Genomic DNA, 18,424 nt, shown 5'->3' on the forward strand with positions numbered 1-18,424 from the left:
CGTAATTGTTGCTTTTTGTCCTTAAAACATCCAAGTGCTTCCACAACCATCTAATGGAAGAATGGCTAAAACTTCTGAAAAAGCATTCTAAATGTTGTTTTTACTGATACAGGGACAAGAAAAAATAGACAAACAAAAAAGCCAAAAAGCAAGATGTCTAGACATTTCAGTCCTTCTCTAGAGCTAATAATAATAGAGATAATGCAGAACAGTTGCAAAAGTACGTAATGCAATTCCAAAGTTAGTAGAAAAGCATCTTTTTTTTTTTTTTTTGTCTTCTTCAGGCAAGAATACATTAATATCTTCTCAATCTCAGTACTATGATCATGTGTTAAATTGCACATAAAATCCTAAGCTAATGAAACTGGAATCACTAAACAGTTCCACCAGTGGATGGAATAACACTTACCTGCTATTGAAGTGTAATAAAATCTGGTAGCTGCTTTGAGAAACGGGCTGAAATGAAACATAACTATAAGGGGTTTATGAACGATCTGTAGTAAAATTGTATACCAGCTGCTATAGGAGGTAGTTAAAGGCTCATAAAACCATATGGGTGTCGACAGTACTGCTCTTGTGGTCTCTGTGCATTTCATCTTTGTAGGTGGCAAGTTCTGCGTGTGTAGGTAATTGGTAAGAGAATTTCTGTGCAGGATCCTAGAGACCTGTCCTAGCCTACTTTGGCAAGAAATAGAATGGGAAGATTAACATAATCTGTATATTATAATGTTGAGGTAAATAGAGAACATATTTGAGTTCTTAGTTTCTCAACTACAGTTGTATTAGCATGCTAGTTCATTTGGGGAAAAAAAAAAAAATCTTGGCTAAGCTTAACATTTAGAAAATCATTCATTCTGTTCCAAGATGAAGAGTCCTGCTAAGAAACAAGCTATTTTTACGTTATTTCATTGCTTTCTTGTCATCATATGCTGAACTCTAAGAAGTTACACATGTAAGGACAATTCAGTGTCTAAAATTTCAGGAACAGTCTGTTTTGTCTGTAATAGTGATGAAGTCAGCCCAGTAACTGGGAGGGTTAGGAAAGGGAAAAATTTTAAAGTTGTAGACATTTTTTCATTTTTTTGTTTGATTTTACTGAGTGTTCTCAATGTATAACAAAATGCTTAACAGCTCCTGTTCAAAGTAGTAAGATGCATTTCACACAATTTAATGTATTATCAGGTAAAAACATTATGTTATTTACAACGATTTGCTATAGGTAATTAAAAAATAGTAATATTTGACATCTCTAATCAAGTAATACTACCATATGTCAGAATGTTGTGAATCTGTGTCCTTTTTTCAGCATCCTTCGGAATGGAATTCTGCTAGCCAAAACCATTTTAGCTTGTAGAGATGACTTATATTGCTGAGAAACAAATTTGGTATTGTGAGAGATGCAACTGCCGGGTGAAAAGTTCTTTGAGTGGCATAAAGCCTTGAGGAGGTACATCAATGTCTCAAATTAGCCCACAACACATTCAGTTGTTGTTATTGTAAAAGGTGTATTTTAAGGTTTTTAACCTTCATGTTATTGTACAAAATTCTGTACTGAGGTCATGCAGGTTATTGTGTATGTGGGTGATGCAGGTTATATATGTATATGAGTATTATTCTCCTATGAGACTGTTCACTGTTCCTTTTGTTGTGGTATATAGCTGCCTACGGTGTCATTGTGGAAGCCAAATCATTGAAATGATCCATGTTAAAAGCAGTCTTCAAAAGACACAGGGGAATGGCAGTGTTATAAATTGTCCTCACTGTTGAGGTCAGTGGTGGTGGACAGCATATATTTTTCTCTTCGTTCTTAGACTATATCTTAGGTTTATTTAGAGATAATTTTTTAGTTTTATTAAAAAGAGTGCCTCTTTTTTGCAAGGAGGGTTGTGTGGAAGCCTGTGCAAAGGGCTGTGGCAGAGAATAATGCTGCTTTCTAGTGCAGCAGCTTGAGGGGAGAGAGAATTGTGTACGACATTTAGAGGCAGATAGAAGAAGGAAACCACAGGCTGAATTTGGGAAAATAAAGCTTCTGCAGCACCTTAACAAGTTGCTGAAGGGACAGAGCAAACCAAGGCATGCCTGAAGGCCAACAGAGCCACCTTGATGAACAGCTGCAACTCATAAGATAACTGAAATCAACACTGGAAATAAGGACCACTGGTGTGGAGAAGAGTCGTCTATAGATGCTGTTACTCTTGTTCGGTTTAGCCTGATCACTCTGTTTTTCACATTTAATATATGTATTCTAAGTAATTATAATAGAAGTGGATTTCTAGAATTTGAGAAGTCAAATATCTCTTTTTGACCTCGTTTAAAAATTCTCTCATAGGAGGAGAACATCTAAGCTCTGGCCACCTCAGAGTCTAGTTACACCACCTATCTTGTAAGGTGTTAATTTTTTTCAGAAGGTTGAGGCTTATCAGCTATATTTTTGACAGTGAGGAAAGAGGAAAATCTGATTCACTCCTTCAGTAATGTGCACATACAGTTTTAACTGTAAGTTTCTGAAGACAGAATTGGGTCTGTAACTAAGCAATTTTTCTTCATATTAAAATCAAAATTGTATTTGCATAGTAGGGTAGATGAAAGATGCAGAGTTTCAGCAGCTATTAAGTAAGATGAACTCTGAAATTAGTGTTAGCATGTGCCTTTCACCTCTTAATAATATAATGAAAAACCTACTAAAAGTGTTTGATGAAAATGTTACAACAATGAAACCGTTTAAAACATCATTGTTGTAATAGTATGAAATTGTCTTATAAGTTGCCTATGTTAAGGAAATGAGAAAGTGTTAATTAGTGGGCTACAGGAGTATATACAAATGTTCAGAATTAGTAGTGTCTTTTTTTCTTATACTTGCAAAACTTCCTTTCAGGATTTATGGATGAAGTTCACCATTTAGACCTTGTATTTCAGCCATTGGTTATGTTTCTAACCTGATTGGTAACGAGTTTAAAAAAAGAAAAAGACTAAAGACTGTATAAAGAGTGCTCTATATTAATGATAGCAGACTTCTCTTTATTGTACTTAGCTTTCAGAAGGGAATAAGTGACATAGCTGTAGATACGGACTTACCTTTTTAAAAATGCTCTGTGTAATGTTATTCATGAATTTCTATGAGCTACCCTTGGAAAATGTTTTTTAAGATTGCCAGAATTTCTCTTTACAATGCTTTTGATTTCAAATATAGGTAAAGAAATGTATGAGCTTTCAGTATTATGATATTGGTCACAAGAAAGCTGGAAGCCCTTACTAAACTTTGTTAAAATTGTCGTCCTTTGTCAATTTGACAAATGAAAATAAATCCACAACTCAAACTTCATAGATCTTTAGCCTAACTAAATGGTAAGTCTTGAAAAAGAAAAAATTCTTGTCCATAGTAATTACCTTGAATCCAAATGTGTATGCCATACCAGCTGCATTTTCTGCGAAACCCATAAAATTGCAAGGCATCTCACATTTGTCTGTGATGGATTTTTCTTTGCAACTTAAATCTGATGCGTTGTTTGAAATGATGGTGAATTAGGAAACAGAGGGAAAAACCTGATAGATACAATATTTGCCATCTTGGATTTTTGTAAAGAAGGCAAAGAAAAAAGTACTGATTTTTAGAATGTAGCCTGGAATCAAGTAAGTGATGAAGGTTAATAGCTCCCCCCAAAGAAACAGGGGGGAGAGAATATATAAAGGAAATTTAAGTTCACCATTCCAGGTACTAATTTCTTTCCTTTCTCATGCCAATTTAAAGTGATATTTGGACCTTTTTGTTATACAATATTTCCCCCTTTTCCATCTTTCTTTTCAGTTTCCGCACTAGCAAAGGTGTTGGGTATTCTGCTCATTTTGTTGGCAACTGCTTAATAGTTACATCATTGAAGTCAAAAGGCAAAGGTTTCCAGCACTGTGTGAAGTATGACTTTCAACCACGCAAGGTAAGCATGGTGGTGTTTACAGTAAAGAATAACATTGAAAATGTGACAGCATGCTTCTGGGAAGAAGGGCTGAAATCCCGTTAGTGCCATAGTGTTATTAATAATTTCTTATCTATAAGTAGCTTCTCTGATGATCAGGGAAAGTTTTACAGACCAGAATCAATTCAAGAAAAATGCAATAATTTATAAAGTAACACTTCTATAAAGTCAACTTGTTTTTGAAAATACCGTTTAATTAGCTTCAGATAAAGAAGAGTTTTGAATATTTGTAAAATGGTTGTATTTTATTTTTAAAAGGTCATCATTCTGTTTCTGAACATTCTGCACTTGGTAACTTTGGTGCCAATATCTAGAACAATTTTGCTGGCAATGCTAGAGTTTTGTTATCTGTTGCTGGGGGTTTTAAGGCTCTGAATTTTCTTCTGATAATGGTGTTTTGGGATTTTTCATAGTAAATCTTGATTATTTCTCTTGATCATATTAGTGTTCATTTCTACTGTATGCCTAGTTGTCCTAGGAGAACAATTATTCTGCTGGCTTCAGTATTTCAGTTAGTTGACTGAAGCATTTGCTTTGCTGTACAGAGAGCATTATGTGTTTGTCATTGATAGCAGCCTCGCATATATTTTGCTGTGAAGCTTATTTCTTTTTTTATGGCCTTAGAATTTGTATATTGAATTTCAGTGCTCGTTTTGTTTTGAGAAACCAGTCTCTTAGGGAGGGAATGCCATTGTTCACTCATCAGCTTTGTATTCTACTATTTTTCTTGGCATGTATTTGTGATTCAAAATCACTGATTCTAATTCTGTCATGTAGCTTTGAGGTCATTTGTGTTTTTTTAAAACACAGTAATGTCTTTTTCTAGCATTATTACTCAGGGATGTATAAAGCCTTATAAACACGTATCTGCTGAGTGTACTGAAATGAATCAATTATGTTTTGCAAATTTTATTTAATTTTATAGCCAGAAAAGAATGTTGCTGAGGGTTCAGTTTTCTTTTAAAGTATCACATCTGATGCTACTGATAAACACTCAACCTAGGAACAAATAGAATTATTAACTTTTGGATTACGTTACTGATAACTAGCTTTTGGGATCTAGCTGATCATTTCTTTACTAAAATATGAAGCAATCTTTCATATTTTAGCAAGATATTATTTTGATAATTTTTGTTGTGAATGACTAGTTTCCTTCATACCACTCCTGGAAAATTTTAGCTCTTTCTATTCTATTTAAAATAGTTAATTCTGAAATACTAGTACATGTATATCTCATTATATGAATATCAGTTTCAAATCATGATCTGCTGATCTGCGGAAGTATGTCCAAATATAGCTTCCCTGCCAGTTTTATATTTCTCAATGATCATACTTCATACACTTGGGGTTGTATGTCAGATTTAGAAAATATTTGAAATAAATCTTCTAGAATGTCTTTTCAAGTGGTTTCATATGATATGTTTTTTCCATTAATAACTTGAGTGTACATGTATGTGGGACGGTGCCTGACACATAATAGCAGAAAGAAAACCTGTCAAATACAATTCCTGGCTCTAACAAGTCCTGTTACTCTTGACTCTAACAAGCATATCCTGTTTTAACATGTAGATTGATTTTCTTCATTTAGGTATTACATTGGTTCCACTGTGCAAGCATTGAATGTGTAGATGTGTATTCAAATATGAGTACTCATTTACAAAGCAGGTTACTGTCCAAATGCTAACTTGAGAAGTGTGATTTTTGACATCAGATATACTATTTTCTAGCCATTTGCTTCCTGACAGACATTTCAGAAGTAGCTTTTGCCAGAAACAGCTTCCTTGTTTAGCTTCTGAATAATGTTTTTTTAAATTTTTGTTGAATCTCAGTAAAATTATATATTCAAGCCACCTGGTCAAAACTTTACGTAAGGAGACCGGAAAGATACTAAGTTCATGTGAAGGTGTTCCCGCTGTTAGCTATGTCATATGACACCATTCATGGAATGATATGTAATCTTAATTTAAAACTTTAAGAGGTGTTAAGTTATTACATTAGGTTTTAATTAGTGTATTTTAGCAACATTATGAAAGCAAGTATTTATAAAAATACATGGAGAAATTTGGTCCTCATATCCCCAAATAGAAAATGTGAGTGTAGTATAATAGACTGACCTCTCAACAGAGCTAAACTAGCTTTGGCAGTGTTGTGTTTAATATGTCTATACTGCTTTTGGGGACTCCAAAGTGAAATTTTTTGTGTGTTAGTAACCACCAGTAATTTTCACTCTCTTGAATTCCAGCTTCAGCATCAATCCTTGTAAAAGTATGAACAGGAAAGCTCTGTAGTTGAGAGCAAACAGCTTTTTTTTGGTGTTTCTAATCCTGAACACCTTTACTAATTGTAGTATAGACTGAAATAAGTTCCACATTTTGGAAATACTTAGTGTGTGATACCTCATCTCTCTGATTGTACTGTACTGTGGAGTAGGAATAGGACTTACTCAATAGTGGGTGATTAAGCTTGAAAGATTTCAACAGTATAAAAAATTGGCAGGCTGTTACCTGAAGAGTCTTTGAGTACTACCTAAGGAAGCTCTTGTTATAGTAGAGAGACATGCTCTTGGTGCATTTTTGAGAAAATGATATAGGGAAGGAGATTGTAGGATGAGTTTAAAAGAGAATTGTCTTACTGACTTCAAAAATTTAAAAAAAAGGATTTTTTTTCAACTAAAAGTTGAAGAAAAACTTGCATGTGAAATTATACAGCATGGTTTGGTTCGTTATGTAGTAGTAAAGTCCTGAAAACCATGTCCTAAGGTACAGAATAGAAGAGAAATCAACAAAATGTCTGTACAACATCAGCAAAGAGCATTCACGTAAATGAGACATACATATATGCTCACTTCTACATATCTAAAAAAAAAAAGAGAAGGTGGAATATCCTTTTTAAACGAGGTTATTGACATAATAGAAGTATCAGGAGCTCTGTTGACGGTCAGTGGGCACTTATTTCAAATTGTACTTAACAAGTGACAGTGGGGCAGACTTTGCTGATAGACAAGTGATGCTCTATACTAAAGACTTAACCTAAGCAGATAAATAAGTTCATTGTAACAATAACAGAGTTTCTGTGCACTGAAAAACAGTAACTGAGTAGGAAAACCATACTATTCAGATTAAATTGTTAGCCACAGGATAAGGGTGGTTATAGAATCTGTGATGAACTGAGGAAGATCAGAAAGCATACTAATATAAAGAAGAGTACATTACTTTGCTATAAACTGGGTGGCATCTTACTGGATGCGAGTTCAAAATTTTAAATACCAGAAGCATTTGGGTTTATTTCTTTTTGAAACATTTAGAGATCTCAGACATTGACTCTTGCTTGACTTCGTCTTGAAAAATGCAGAATATACTTTGATATGCAGGACTTTTTTTTTTTTTTAATTTTTAAAGGAACTGCAAAAAATGCCTTCACTTCTTAAAAAAAAAAAAAGAGAGGAGAAGCAGTTAAAAGATGGAGGTGTTTGGTAGTGCTACAGAAATTGCTTATATGCAAAGATACAAAAGGCTTAGAGTAAATATACCATTAGACCAAAAATCCAATAGAAAGTTTAAGAGCTTCTCACAAGGTAGCTTAGCACAGATAAATAGCAAATTAGAGACCTTTGTAAGTAAAAAAAAAAAAGTTTTTTAGAAAATGGAAGTTGTATCAAAATGAAGAATACATAGAAAAGTGTAAGTTATAGCAAATTATATGTAAAATGATAAGACAGCTCAGTATTTTTTTTACAGTCCATAGGGGCAATTAGATGACTAAGGCTTAATAAGAGCCCTTGAAGAATATAGTGTCATAACAAAAAAGCTAAATGGATTAATTGCATCATTGTTTACTACAAGATGTGTCAATGGGGATGAGTCAGAAGAAGTGTCTCAAATTGAAATGTCAGCAGAAGAGGTATAGAAATCAGTATAAGAGATAATAATTAATTGCCAGGACCTTATAGTAGGCACCTCACATTCCAAAGAAATTTGAATATGAAATTTGCCAAACTGTGTTATATAATCTATTTTGTCAAACAAATGAGCAATGGAAAATTATAGAAATTTTAGAAATAGGCTTGCTAATATTTAGAATTACATATTATTGTGCCTGATTTCTTAACCATCAAAATGGAGTAAAAGCTAGAAAAATGAAAAGGTTTATAAACACACAGATAAAAGTACTGGGGACAAAGAATGCAATATTGCACTGGAAGTCTTGTCCCCCGCTTTTGTTGAATTACTTGAAGGATTCTTACTCTGCATAAGAACAGGTTTGTGAGCCAGTTGATACATGCTATGTGGATTCCCCAAGAACTTTAGGCATTATACTCCTCTAAAGCCTTAAAGAAATTATGCTGTCATGTGAGAAGAGAATTTATACTCATTCAAATATGAAGGATATGAATCAAGTGTGCAAGCAGGAATCTCAGAAGGACCTTTATTTTCCTGTCAATAAGAATGCATTATGGACCTAACTTGGTGGAGTTTGTCATCCTCTATTTTAGGAACTAGCTTTGAAAACCTATGTTACTCATTTTATCTAGACTGATACTAGTGACAAATATGACACAAGGAGTAAACCATTTTTTAATACTTCCCTGGGCTAAAAAGAAATTACAGTTTAAGATGTAAATTCAAGTGCAGGAGGCAAAAGAGGAATTTTTTTACTGATATTTAGATATCAGTAAAAAAATTACTGGATTAGTTATGATAATGAGCTGGGTTAGAGTCTGTGTGAATGCATGCGTATATATGCATGTGAATTCAAGTAAAGATAAGCTCATTGGTTTTTGTAGAGCTTGCCTTGTGGGTCAGAAAAACAGACATAGGTAGTGCTCTGACATAGTGGCAATGCTAAAGATTCAACAAAGTTGCATGGAAGAAAGGAGACTTGGACTAAAAGCAGCTGCATGTGCATGAATGGAGGTTAACATGGGGGGAAAAAGAGATTATAAATAGTAAATTATATCCTTTTCCTAAAGTTTGAATGGACATCAAAGCTCTCTCAAGATAGTATTGCTCATTTTAGTTCCTTATAGGCTCTGTGGACAGTGTTTCAACAAATGTAATGAACTATTTATTTCCTAATGAATGAGTCATCTGTTAAACATAAGCTACACACAGGGACAGTTTTAGAGACTGGAACGTTGTCAGAAATGCTCTTAAAGCACTGTAAAAGAAAAGATCAATGGGGGCTTAGGGTTGTTAGCTTCTATCTGCTACAAAAGTATCAGAACTGGAAATATGAGTAATTAGTTGTAAAAGGTACAATTTTGAATAGTGCTTTTGCAAAGAATGCCTGCTGTTGGGATGAAAGTATTTAAAATCATCATCACTTCGTGGAGATTGTTGGTAAATTAACCTTTGGAGGAAAGAGGGCAAGGGAATTTTTATTCTAAGAGATTTATGTTCGGTGACATGGAAGCTTTGGGAAAGAAATGTTGCTGAAAGTAGAGCTCTAGTCATGCAGTTTGCACTTAGTTTCTGAGTACCATAGTCACCACTTAAGCTTCTAGACTTTGAGTTATGAATATTTTGTTGAGTTTATGATTGGTGTTCCTTTCTGAAACAGAATCTGCTTACAAAATGGGGAACAATGTTTGATTATTGAGTTGTGGGTTTGTTTTTTGATTTTTTTTTTTTTTTTGAGAGGGCGGGTACAAAATACTTTGTTCATGGTTGCTTGAAAAACAAAAAAATTAGACTGCCCACACATGACTTCAGAAGCAAAAGCTGTAGGAATACATCCTTAATCTAGTATTACCCAATTAATCTATTTACTTGGATATACAAGAAGTGAGATACTCTTATGTACTATTGTATGATTAGTGGAGTTTCTTGCCCCTTCTGTTAGCTGTAGGTTTTAAGAGGGAAAAGTGAAAATATATTTTTAAAGACCTGGAAACAGATGTGGAAAAATATGTGTGTTCTAATAGGTATAGATTTTATAGATATGTAACAGAATACAGCTCAATCTGAGGACTACTGCAAATTATTGTCAAAATATGTTTTGCTGCATGCTTTTTTTATTTGTATTCTGTGCTCTGTCTGATTTCCAAATCAACATGTGAAAACTTTTTTGCTTTTATTTTCTCTGATATAGAGGCAGATTTTTATGTTAGTAGGCTCTGTATCTATTTACACCAGCTCAGAGAGAGTTACCAAGTGGCTTATTAAAATAATGCCCCAAGGGATGCAGAAATTGTCCGCTTTGAAAAAAAGAAACTTAGCTGAACATAGAAATCAAAAGATAATAATTGAAACAGATACCAAGAAAGGGAAGACAAGTAAATTCAAAATTACTGTTCCAAATTATTAAAATATGAAATGGTGTTTTCAAGGCAGATGAGCTGACTTTTTTCACAAAATTGGAAAGGGACATGTTGAGACAGTCTAGCATCACCCTATTTTCAGAGAAGGGACGCCTAGATCAGGTTGCTCTGGATGTTGTCTGGTCAGGTTTTGAGTATCTCAAAGTGAGGAGACTCCACAGTTTCTCTTAGCAGCCTGTGCTAGTGTTTGACTGGCCTTAAAGCTTACTAATGCCCTTCTTCCGTATGTTTAAATGGACTTCCCTGTATTTCAATTTGTGCCTATTGCCTCTTGTCCTGTCACTGGATACTACTAGTGAGAAGTCTCTGGCTGCATCCCGTTTATCCTCTGCCCTTCAGGTATTTATACACATGGATAAGATGCCCCTGAACCTTCTCCAGGCTAAACAGACCCATATCTCAGCCTCTATTCAAGTGTCAGAGGCTTCAAACAATCATCTTTGTGGCCGTTTCTAGAGTTTGCCCAGCGTGTCCATTTTTATCTGGTTTGTATATATTTTGAAATAATACCAGTAGCCATTATAATTAATTACGAGTTGATCTGCAGATCTTAAAAATTAAATTTCCATTCCTAGTCTTAGATGAGTTTAAAGGAACTTAAGGTTTTCTTCTTGCACTTACTCATCATGGACATAATGATTCATAAAATCATAGAATACTTTGGTTTGGAAGGGACCTTTAAAGGGCACCTAGTCCAGCCTCCCTGCAATGAGCAGGGACGTCTTTAGCTAGATCAGGTTGCTTAGAGCTCTATCCAGCCTGACCTTGAATGTTTCCAGGGATGGGGCTTCTACCACCTCTCTGGGCAGCCTGTTCCAGTGTTTCACTACTGTCATTGTAAAAATTTTTTTCTTTTTTCTTGTCTAAATCTTCCCTCTTTTAGTTTAAAACCATTACTCCTTGGCCTATTACAGCAGGCCCTGCAAAAAAGTTTGTCCCCATCTTTCTTATAGACCCCCTTAAAATACTGAAAGTCTGCAATAAAGTCTTCCCAGAGCCTTCTCCAAGCTGAACAACCCCAAATCTCTCAGCCTGTCCTTGTAGGGGACCCGCTCGAACAAGTCCATATCTTTCTTGTGCTGGAGGCCCCAGAGCTGGACGTGGTACTGCAGGTGGGGTCTCATGAGAATGGAGTAGAGGGGCAGAATCACGTCCCTTGACCTGCTGGCCATGCTTCTTTTGATGCAGCCCAGCATACGGTTGGCTTTCTGGGCTGCAAGTGCATACTGCTGGCTCATGTCCAGTTTTTCATCCAACAGTACCCCCAAGTCCTTCTTGGCAGGGCTGCTTTCAATCCCTTCATCCCCCAGCCTGTATTGATATCAGGGATTGCCCTGACCCATATACCAGACCTTAATTTTGGCCTTGTTGAACTTCATGAGGTTCACACAGGCCCATTTCTCAAGCTTGTCCAGGTCCCTCTGTATGGCATCCCGTCCCTCAGGTGTGTTGACCGCACAACTCAGGTTGGTGTCATCTGTAACATGCCGAGGACGCACTCAGTCCCGTTACATCATTGATGAAAGTATTAGTCAGCTCTTGTCCCAGTATGGACCCCTGAGGGACGCCACTTTTCACCAGTCCCCGTCTGGACATTGAGCCGTTGACCACTACTCTCTGGATGTGACCGTCCAACCAATTCCTCACCCACCAAACAGTCCACCCAGCAAATCCATATCTCTCCAATTTAGAGAGAAGGATGTTGTAGGGGGCCGTGTTAAAGGCCTTACAGAAGTCCAGATAGATGACATCCATGGCTCTTCCCTTGCCCACTGATGTAATCATTTAATCATAGAAGGCCACTAGGTTGGTCAGGTAGGACTTGCCCTTGGCGAAGCCATGCTGGCTGTCACAAATCACCTCTCTGCCCTTGATGTGCCTTAGCATAGCTTCTAGGAGGATCTGTTCCATGATCTTCCCAGGTACAGAGGTGAGGCTGACAGGTTGGTAGTTCCCAGGGTCCTCCTTTCTACCATTTTTAAAAATGAGTGCAATGTTTTTCCAGTCACCAGGGACTTCACCTGACTGCCATGTCTTTTCAGTTATCATGGAGAGAGGCTTGGCACTGCTGAACAGATTATTTGAAAGGTCACCGTAGATGCACTTGGAAGCATTTTACTGTGATGCTTTCTCTGTTTGATTATATAATGCATTTTTAATGTATGACAAAGGTCCAAAAATTGGTGAAACAATAAAGAATAGAGGAAGAAAATCATATGAAGCAATCAAGATGAAACCTTAAACTGGGCTGTAAAATTTGCCGTTGTGAATTTTTTCGTTTTCTTTAATAATTTCTTCAGAGAGCTATGATGAAAGGCCAGAGATATGTGATATGAATTTGTTAAGGTAAGTGCACATAAAACTGGATTTCACATCAGAACTCAGTTGTGTTTTGTGTTACAGTGTATAGTGTTTAAATTAAATTACACTTTCAGGAATGGAAATGTATTCAACTTTTTAATTGCATGTATGCATTTTTTGCTCTGATCTCATAAAGGGATGCAGGTAGGTATGTCATTACATTGGGACACGGTTCTACTGACTGGACTTGAAGTTCCACTGACTTCTTTAATTTTAAGAGTTTTCAAGGATTCATCTGCTTCTATAACTTTACAAGACTGGTCACTTATTTTTAATGAAATTCATTAACCTCATGTTTTATAGCACAAAATCTGCCACTATATACTGATTTTCCATGTCTTTCCAGTGGTACATGATAAGCATTGTACACATCTATAATCGATGGAGAAACAGTGAAATACGATGTTACGTGAATGGTCAGCTGGTATCCTATGGTGACATGGCCTGGCATGTTAACACCAATGATGTAAGATTTTATTTTTTTCCTTTCTCATAGCTTTTCATTTTAAAGTAAACTGAAAAAGAAAAAAAAGTACTATATTTATTTTCTCTAGATCTTTGCAAATTTTCTCTTTTTTAACTTTCTCCTTTAATCTGTCTTCCTTAGATATGTACTTAATAAAATGAAATGTTGTAGACTTTATATAATAATATTTTTTAGAATATTGGGGATTTTTTTTAGCTGGATTTTGCATAGCTGTTTCAATTAAATTATCAGAGGTTTCATTTGGAAAGACTGTTATAGCTAATATTTTTAATATGTGGTACCGTTTAGAGGACAATGATAACAATTGATTAATACTTAGCTTTTTCCATGGGAAAATTTGATAGTTACAGATTTTACAGATTTAGATTGAGAAAAGTCCTTAAGAAAAACTGAATGACTATGCATGCTGCCAGTGTATACAAAAGTACTAATTTTTGTGTCACATTAGGTTTCTGTGTTGGATTCAAGAGGAGATATTTGTTAATGGTTGAAAGATTTCTATGCTTTTTGTGTTATTGAACACAAAATTTTAAGTAGTTTTTTTAATTGCAATGGAACTGAGTAGCCTGAACTATGATCAGAGTGATATTGCTTTAAGTGCTGTATAAGTATAGTACGAGATCGTTTCTTCTATGCAGAGTTTACAGTTTTCAACCAAGGTATAAAGACAAAAAGTAGAAGATAGAAAATAGAAGCATGGAGAACTGTCAAGAGATTTATTTATGTTATTAAGCAAATTCTGAAGTCTTACATCTGTCTCCCAGTAACAAGTATAGTTTGCTTTTTATTGATTGGCAGTTGACCAATATTAAAACCACTGTGCTAAGTATTAAGGTATTAATATTTAATTAATATTGTTAGCAACTACAAATTAACTACTACAAAATTTCATCCCTAAAATACTGAGCAATTTTCTCGGGTAGAAAACTTTTACAGAGAGATGTCTTCCCTTATTGGCCATCCAAACCAATTAAAAGATACTGAAAGATCATAGAATCATAACATCATTTTGGTTGGAAAAGACCTTTAAGATCATCAAGTCCAACCATTAACCCAACACTACCAAGCCCACCACTAAACGATGTACCTAAGCACCACATCTATAAGTCTTTTGAATACCTTCAGGGATGATGACTCCACCACCTCCCTGGGCAGCCTGTTCCAGTGTTTGACCACTCTTTCAGTAAAGACATTTTTCCTAATGTCCAATCTAAATCTCCCCTGGCTCAGCTTGAGACCATTTCCTCTTGTCTTGTCTTTAGTTACTTGGGAGAAGAGACCAACGCTGGCCTCACTACAGCTTCCTTTTAGGTAGTTGTAGAGAAATAAGGTCTTTCAGACTCCTCTTCTCTAGGCTAAGCAACCCCAGTTCCCTCAGGTGCTCCTTGTAAGACCTGTTTTCCAGACCCTTCACCAGTTTCGTTGTTTTTCTCTGGACATGCTCCAGGACCTCAACGTCTTTCCTATACTTTGGGGCCCAGAACTGCACACAGTATTCGAGGTGCAGCCTCACCAGTGCCAAGTACAGGGGCACGATCACCTCCTCACTCCTGCTGGCCACACTGTTGCTGATACAGGCCGGGATGCTGTTTGCCTTCTTGGCCACCTGGGCACTTGGCCTTGTTAAACTTCATACAATTGATTTCAGTCCATCAGTCCAGCCTGTCCAGGTCCCTCTGCAGAGCCTCCCTACCCTCAAACAGATCGACACTCCCACTTAATTTCATGTCATCTGCAAACTTGCTGAGGGTGCACTTGATCCCCTCATCCAGGTCATTGATAAAGATATTAAACAAAACCTGCCCCAATACTAAGCCCTGGGGAGCACCGCTTGTGACTGGTCACCAACTGGATTTAACTCCATTTACCACAACTCCCTGGGCTCGGCTATCCAGCCAGTTTCTAGCCCAGCTTAGAGTACACCTGTCTAGGCCGTGAGCCGCCAGCTTGTTCAATAGGATGCTGTGGGAAACTGTGTCAAATGCCTTACTGAAGTCCAGGTAGACAATATCCAGAGCTTTTCCCTCATCCACTAGGTGGGTCACCTGATCATAGAAGGAGATCAGGTTGGTCAGACAGGATCTACCTTTCATGAACCCATGCTGGCTGGGCCTGATTCCTTGGGTGTCCTGCACTTGCCATGTGAGCGCACCTAAGATGAACCGCTCCATGATCTTGCGTGGTACTAAGGTCAGGCTGCCAGGCCTGTAGTTCCCCAGATCCTCCTTCTGGCTCTTCTTGTAGATGCGTGTCACATTGACAAGCTTCCAGTCTTCTGGGACCTCTCCTGTTAACCAGGATTGCTAATAAGTGATGGAGAGTGATGTACAGTTGTATAGCATTGGCCAGCTCAGAGCAAGGACACAGTGATCTTGCATGTGCTTGTCCCACAGGCAGAAACCAGTCATTTTTACCTGAGAAGATTCCATGTATACCTGTAAACACACCCATATCTATTAATTGGATGGAGTTCGAATGAATAGTATATTCTTACAGGAAATGTATTTTCATTTTTTTGCATTTAATTTCTTTTAAAGAAACTTATATAAGTTTCAAAATTTTTTATGCTTTATTTTTGTACCTTCTACTTTGGAAGGTTTCAGAGTCTACACCTAATGATGCAGAAAATAGGCACTCTTTCTGGCCCAAAGTTTTGGAAGGGGAAGGCAGGCAAAATGGTTCTCTTGTGCTTTGCCTTCAGCTAAAACTGTGCTACACTTTCAGAGGTGCTCGGCTCATCATCTTGCTACACTTTTGTTATTTCTTATTTATAATATACTTGTCAGTTGTTTCTGACTGCCTGTGTAGGATAAGGAAGCTCTTTTGTACTTAAGGAAATTAGCTGTCTTTTCCTATGTTCTAGAGGCAAAGCTTGATTTGAAAAGGAGAGTTTAAATATTACAAGTTAATTAAAGTGGGAGAACTCTGCTTGCTGAAGCTTCTGATCATCATTCTTTGTGGTTTTTTGGTAGCATTTGTACTTGCAAGAAAAGGCAAGCCTTTCAGGTTTTGTGGAGCATGGCTTCTTATTGGTAATGTAAACATTTTTGTGATGGGTGAGAATGCGATGATTGAAAAGCCAGCTGAGGTCTCGGGGGCTCTGGGCTGAGTTGCAGCTCGCTGCACAAGATACAGTAGCTAGTGGTAAATAAACCATTTAAGTTTGTATTCTGAGGAGAAAATAGAGCTAGAGATTACAACAAAAAGATGGAAATTAAGTGCATGGACGGGTATAACATAATCAAATGTGTACAATAGCTTGCTTGTCAGTAGTCATGATCAGCTCTGTATGCCTTATGGAGTTAATTACATATAAGAGATCAAGTACACTTTGAGATGGAAGCTAAATTGGAAGAATTTGGATATTACAGCTGCTAGATTAGGAATTTTCCCCAGTTATGGGAAGTAACATGTGAGAAAGCATAAAACTTCTCTTCAAGGTGTAGAATATGGGGATACTGAGGTTTGGTGGAAGATTTTTGTTCAGATAGCTGGATGAAGGTAAACTTGATGATGTCCTGATGTCTTTCACAGGACTTTGCATTTCCATTGTAGGATAAGGAAACTGTGGAAGGATTTAAAAAGTTGACATAAGTGGTGAAAAGCCAATAGGTTGATGACATCAGTAGCACTTGGGCTGCATTTGAAAGAAGGCTTAGAAGCATCAATAATATTAAGGATAAAGTTATTTCCATAAGTAAGAAGGTCCATAAGTCCCATGAGTTTTATTTTTTATGTAAATGAAAATAGACACTGAATGGAGCAGATCTGTCAGTTACCTCATCTTGGGGTCATTAATTACATACTACTAGGGATGTAGAGAAATAAGCAAACAAACTTGGATCAGTTGGTGTCCATGAGGTTTAAAACTGTGGAAATGTGAGATAGTTGGAGGAAGAACAAATGATCTATGAGTATTGGGTGCAGATTTTAGAATAAATAAATAAATAAGGTCTATGGATTGTTTGGCATCTGGAATAGAAGTGAATAAAAATTACCAGAAGATCAGGAGTTACCCCTCCTCCCAAGTAAAAATAATGAAAACACCTAGTCCAGAGTGAAGCACCAGAAAATGGGAAAGTGTAGTGTGGTCAGAGTGAAAAAAGAACTGGAAATTACTACAGGTTAACACATCTAGAATGTAATTAGATGTAAAACTCAGATCCACTGAGAGCTACAATGACTGTTATACAATTGATGATAACTAGAAGAATCAGGAAGATACCCTTCTAATAGGCAGGAATGTATGTCTCAGAAAATTGTTAGCAAGTTTCACCATTAGATTTACCAGTAGTCACAGTAGTCTCGTAGCTCATCTTTTGTGCTCTGTATCCTGGATATGCCACTGTGAATCGATTTTGATGTAGGTTTTTTCAGAATTTTTTTTAGTGTTGTCCAAAAAAGTTATTAAACAAGTTAGAAATTCCAAGGGAAAAAAAAATAGAAGAGGTATGTGGTCAAAAAGGAGGATAAATCAGAGATAAAATCCTGGATACTTCTTACCTCACCTCATTGCAAAGCTGAGCTCCGGATCTTTGACTTCCTCCTAACTGTTTAGACAGAATCCCCTTTTCCTTGTTAATAGCATATCCACCTAGATCAGTTGCTGTAGCATATTTGACTCCATTCTCCAGACTGACAAAAGTTTTTCTTAGGGTGAAACTCAGCAGCCAAGCAGGATAAAGAAACAGGCTTCCTAATTCAGATTCTACTGGTTTGCTCATTCAGCTCAAAAAGTGAGGCTGGATCCTTGTTTCGATTAAATAAAGTACATGTGACTCAAGAAAGCTGAAAGAATAGCCTTGCAAAGATCAGTGTGCTTCATGTTGTTGTACTCTTGTGCTGTGTCTTGTTTTCCAGTTCCTCAGATCTTTACTCCAGACAGTTAATTTCTAAACTTTGTTTCATCTGAAAGCCTTTTTTCTTGGAAGCACCAGAAGAAAGTAACCTAACTCTTGCAAATAAATTAAAATGGGGGATGGGAGGGGTGGGGGAAGCCACAAAAACCCACTTCAAATCTGAAATAAAAGGAAATGGACAGATGGAGAACTGCAGAAGGTCTTTGTGCAGAGGGATAGTTGTTGGAAGGAGGAATTGAAAACAACTCTTATGACTGTGAAAGAAGACAGAAGAGGAGATTAAGGTCAAACCAAATCATTATAGGCTGTGGTCATAGAGGAAGACTGTGCACGAGTTCCAAACTAGAAAAATTCTTATTTGTTTTTTTCTGCTAGAGATGTTTAGCTCTGTTAGCACAACGGTGAAAGAATGCATTTCAGCATGTGT

At 36.6% G+C, this 18,424-nt stretch overlaps 1 protein-coding gene across 6 annotated transcripts in view; it reads left to right on the plus strand.

Moving 5' to 3' along the window:
* The window catches only part of NBEA (neurobeachin), a 510,952-nt gene that overhangs the window by 111,054 nt on the left and 381,474 nt on the right, over nt 1–18,424 (plus strand). For all 6 annotated transcript variants that reach the window (XM_086481881.1, XM_086481883.1, XM_086481885.1 and 3 more), the window contains exons 6-7: nt 3,806–3,932; nt 12,998–13,117. In XM_086481881.1, coding sequence (XP_086338007.1) covers nt 3,806–3,932; nt 12,998–13,117 — 247 coding nt within the window. The remainder of the gene's footprint in view (nt 1–3,805; nt 3,933–12,997; nt 13,118–18,424) is intronic.

Source organism: Leptosomus discolor, chromosome 1, assembly GCF_034619465.1.
Source record: "Leptosomus discolor isolate bLepDis1 chromosome 1, bLepDis1.hap2, whole genome shotgun sequence".
Classification (NCBI taxonomy): Eukaryota; Metazoa; Chordata; class Aves; order Leptosomiformes; family Leptosomidae; genus Leptosomus; species Leptosomus discolor.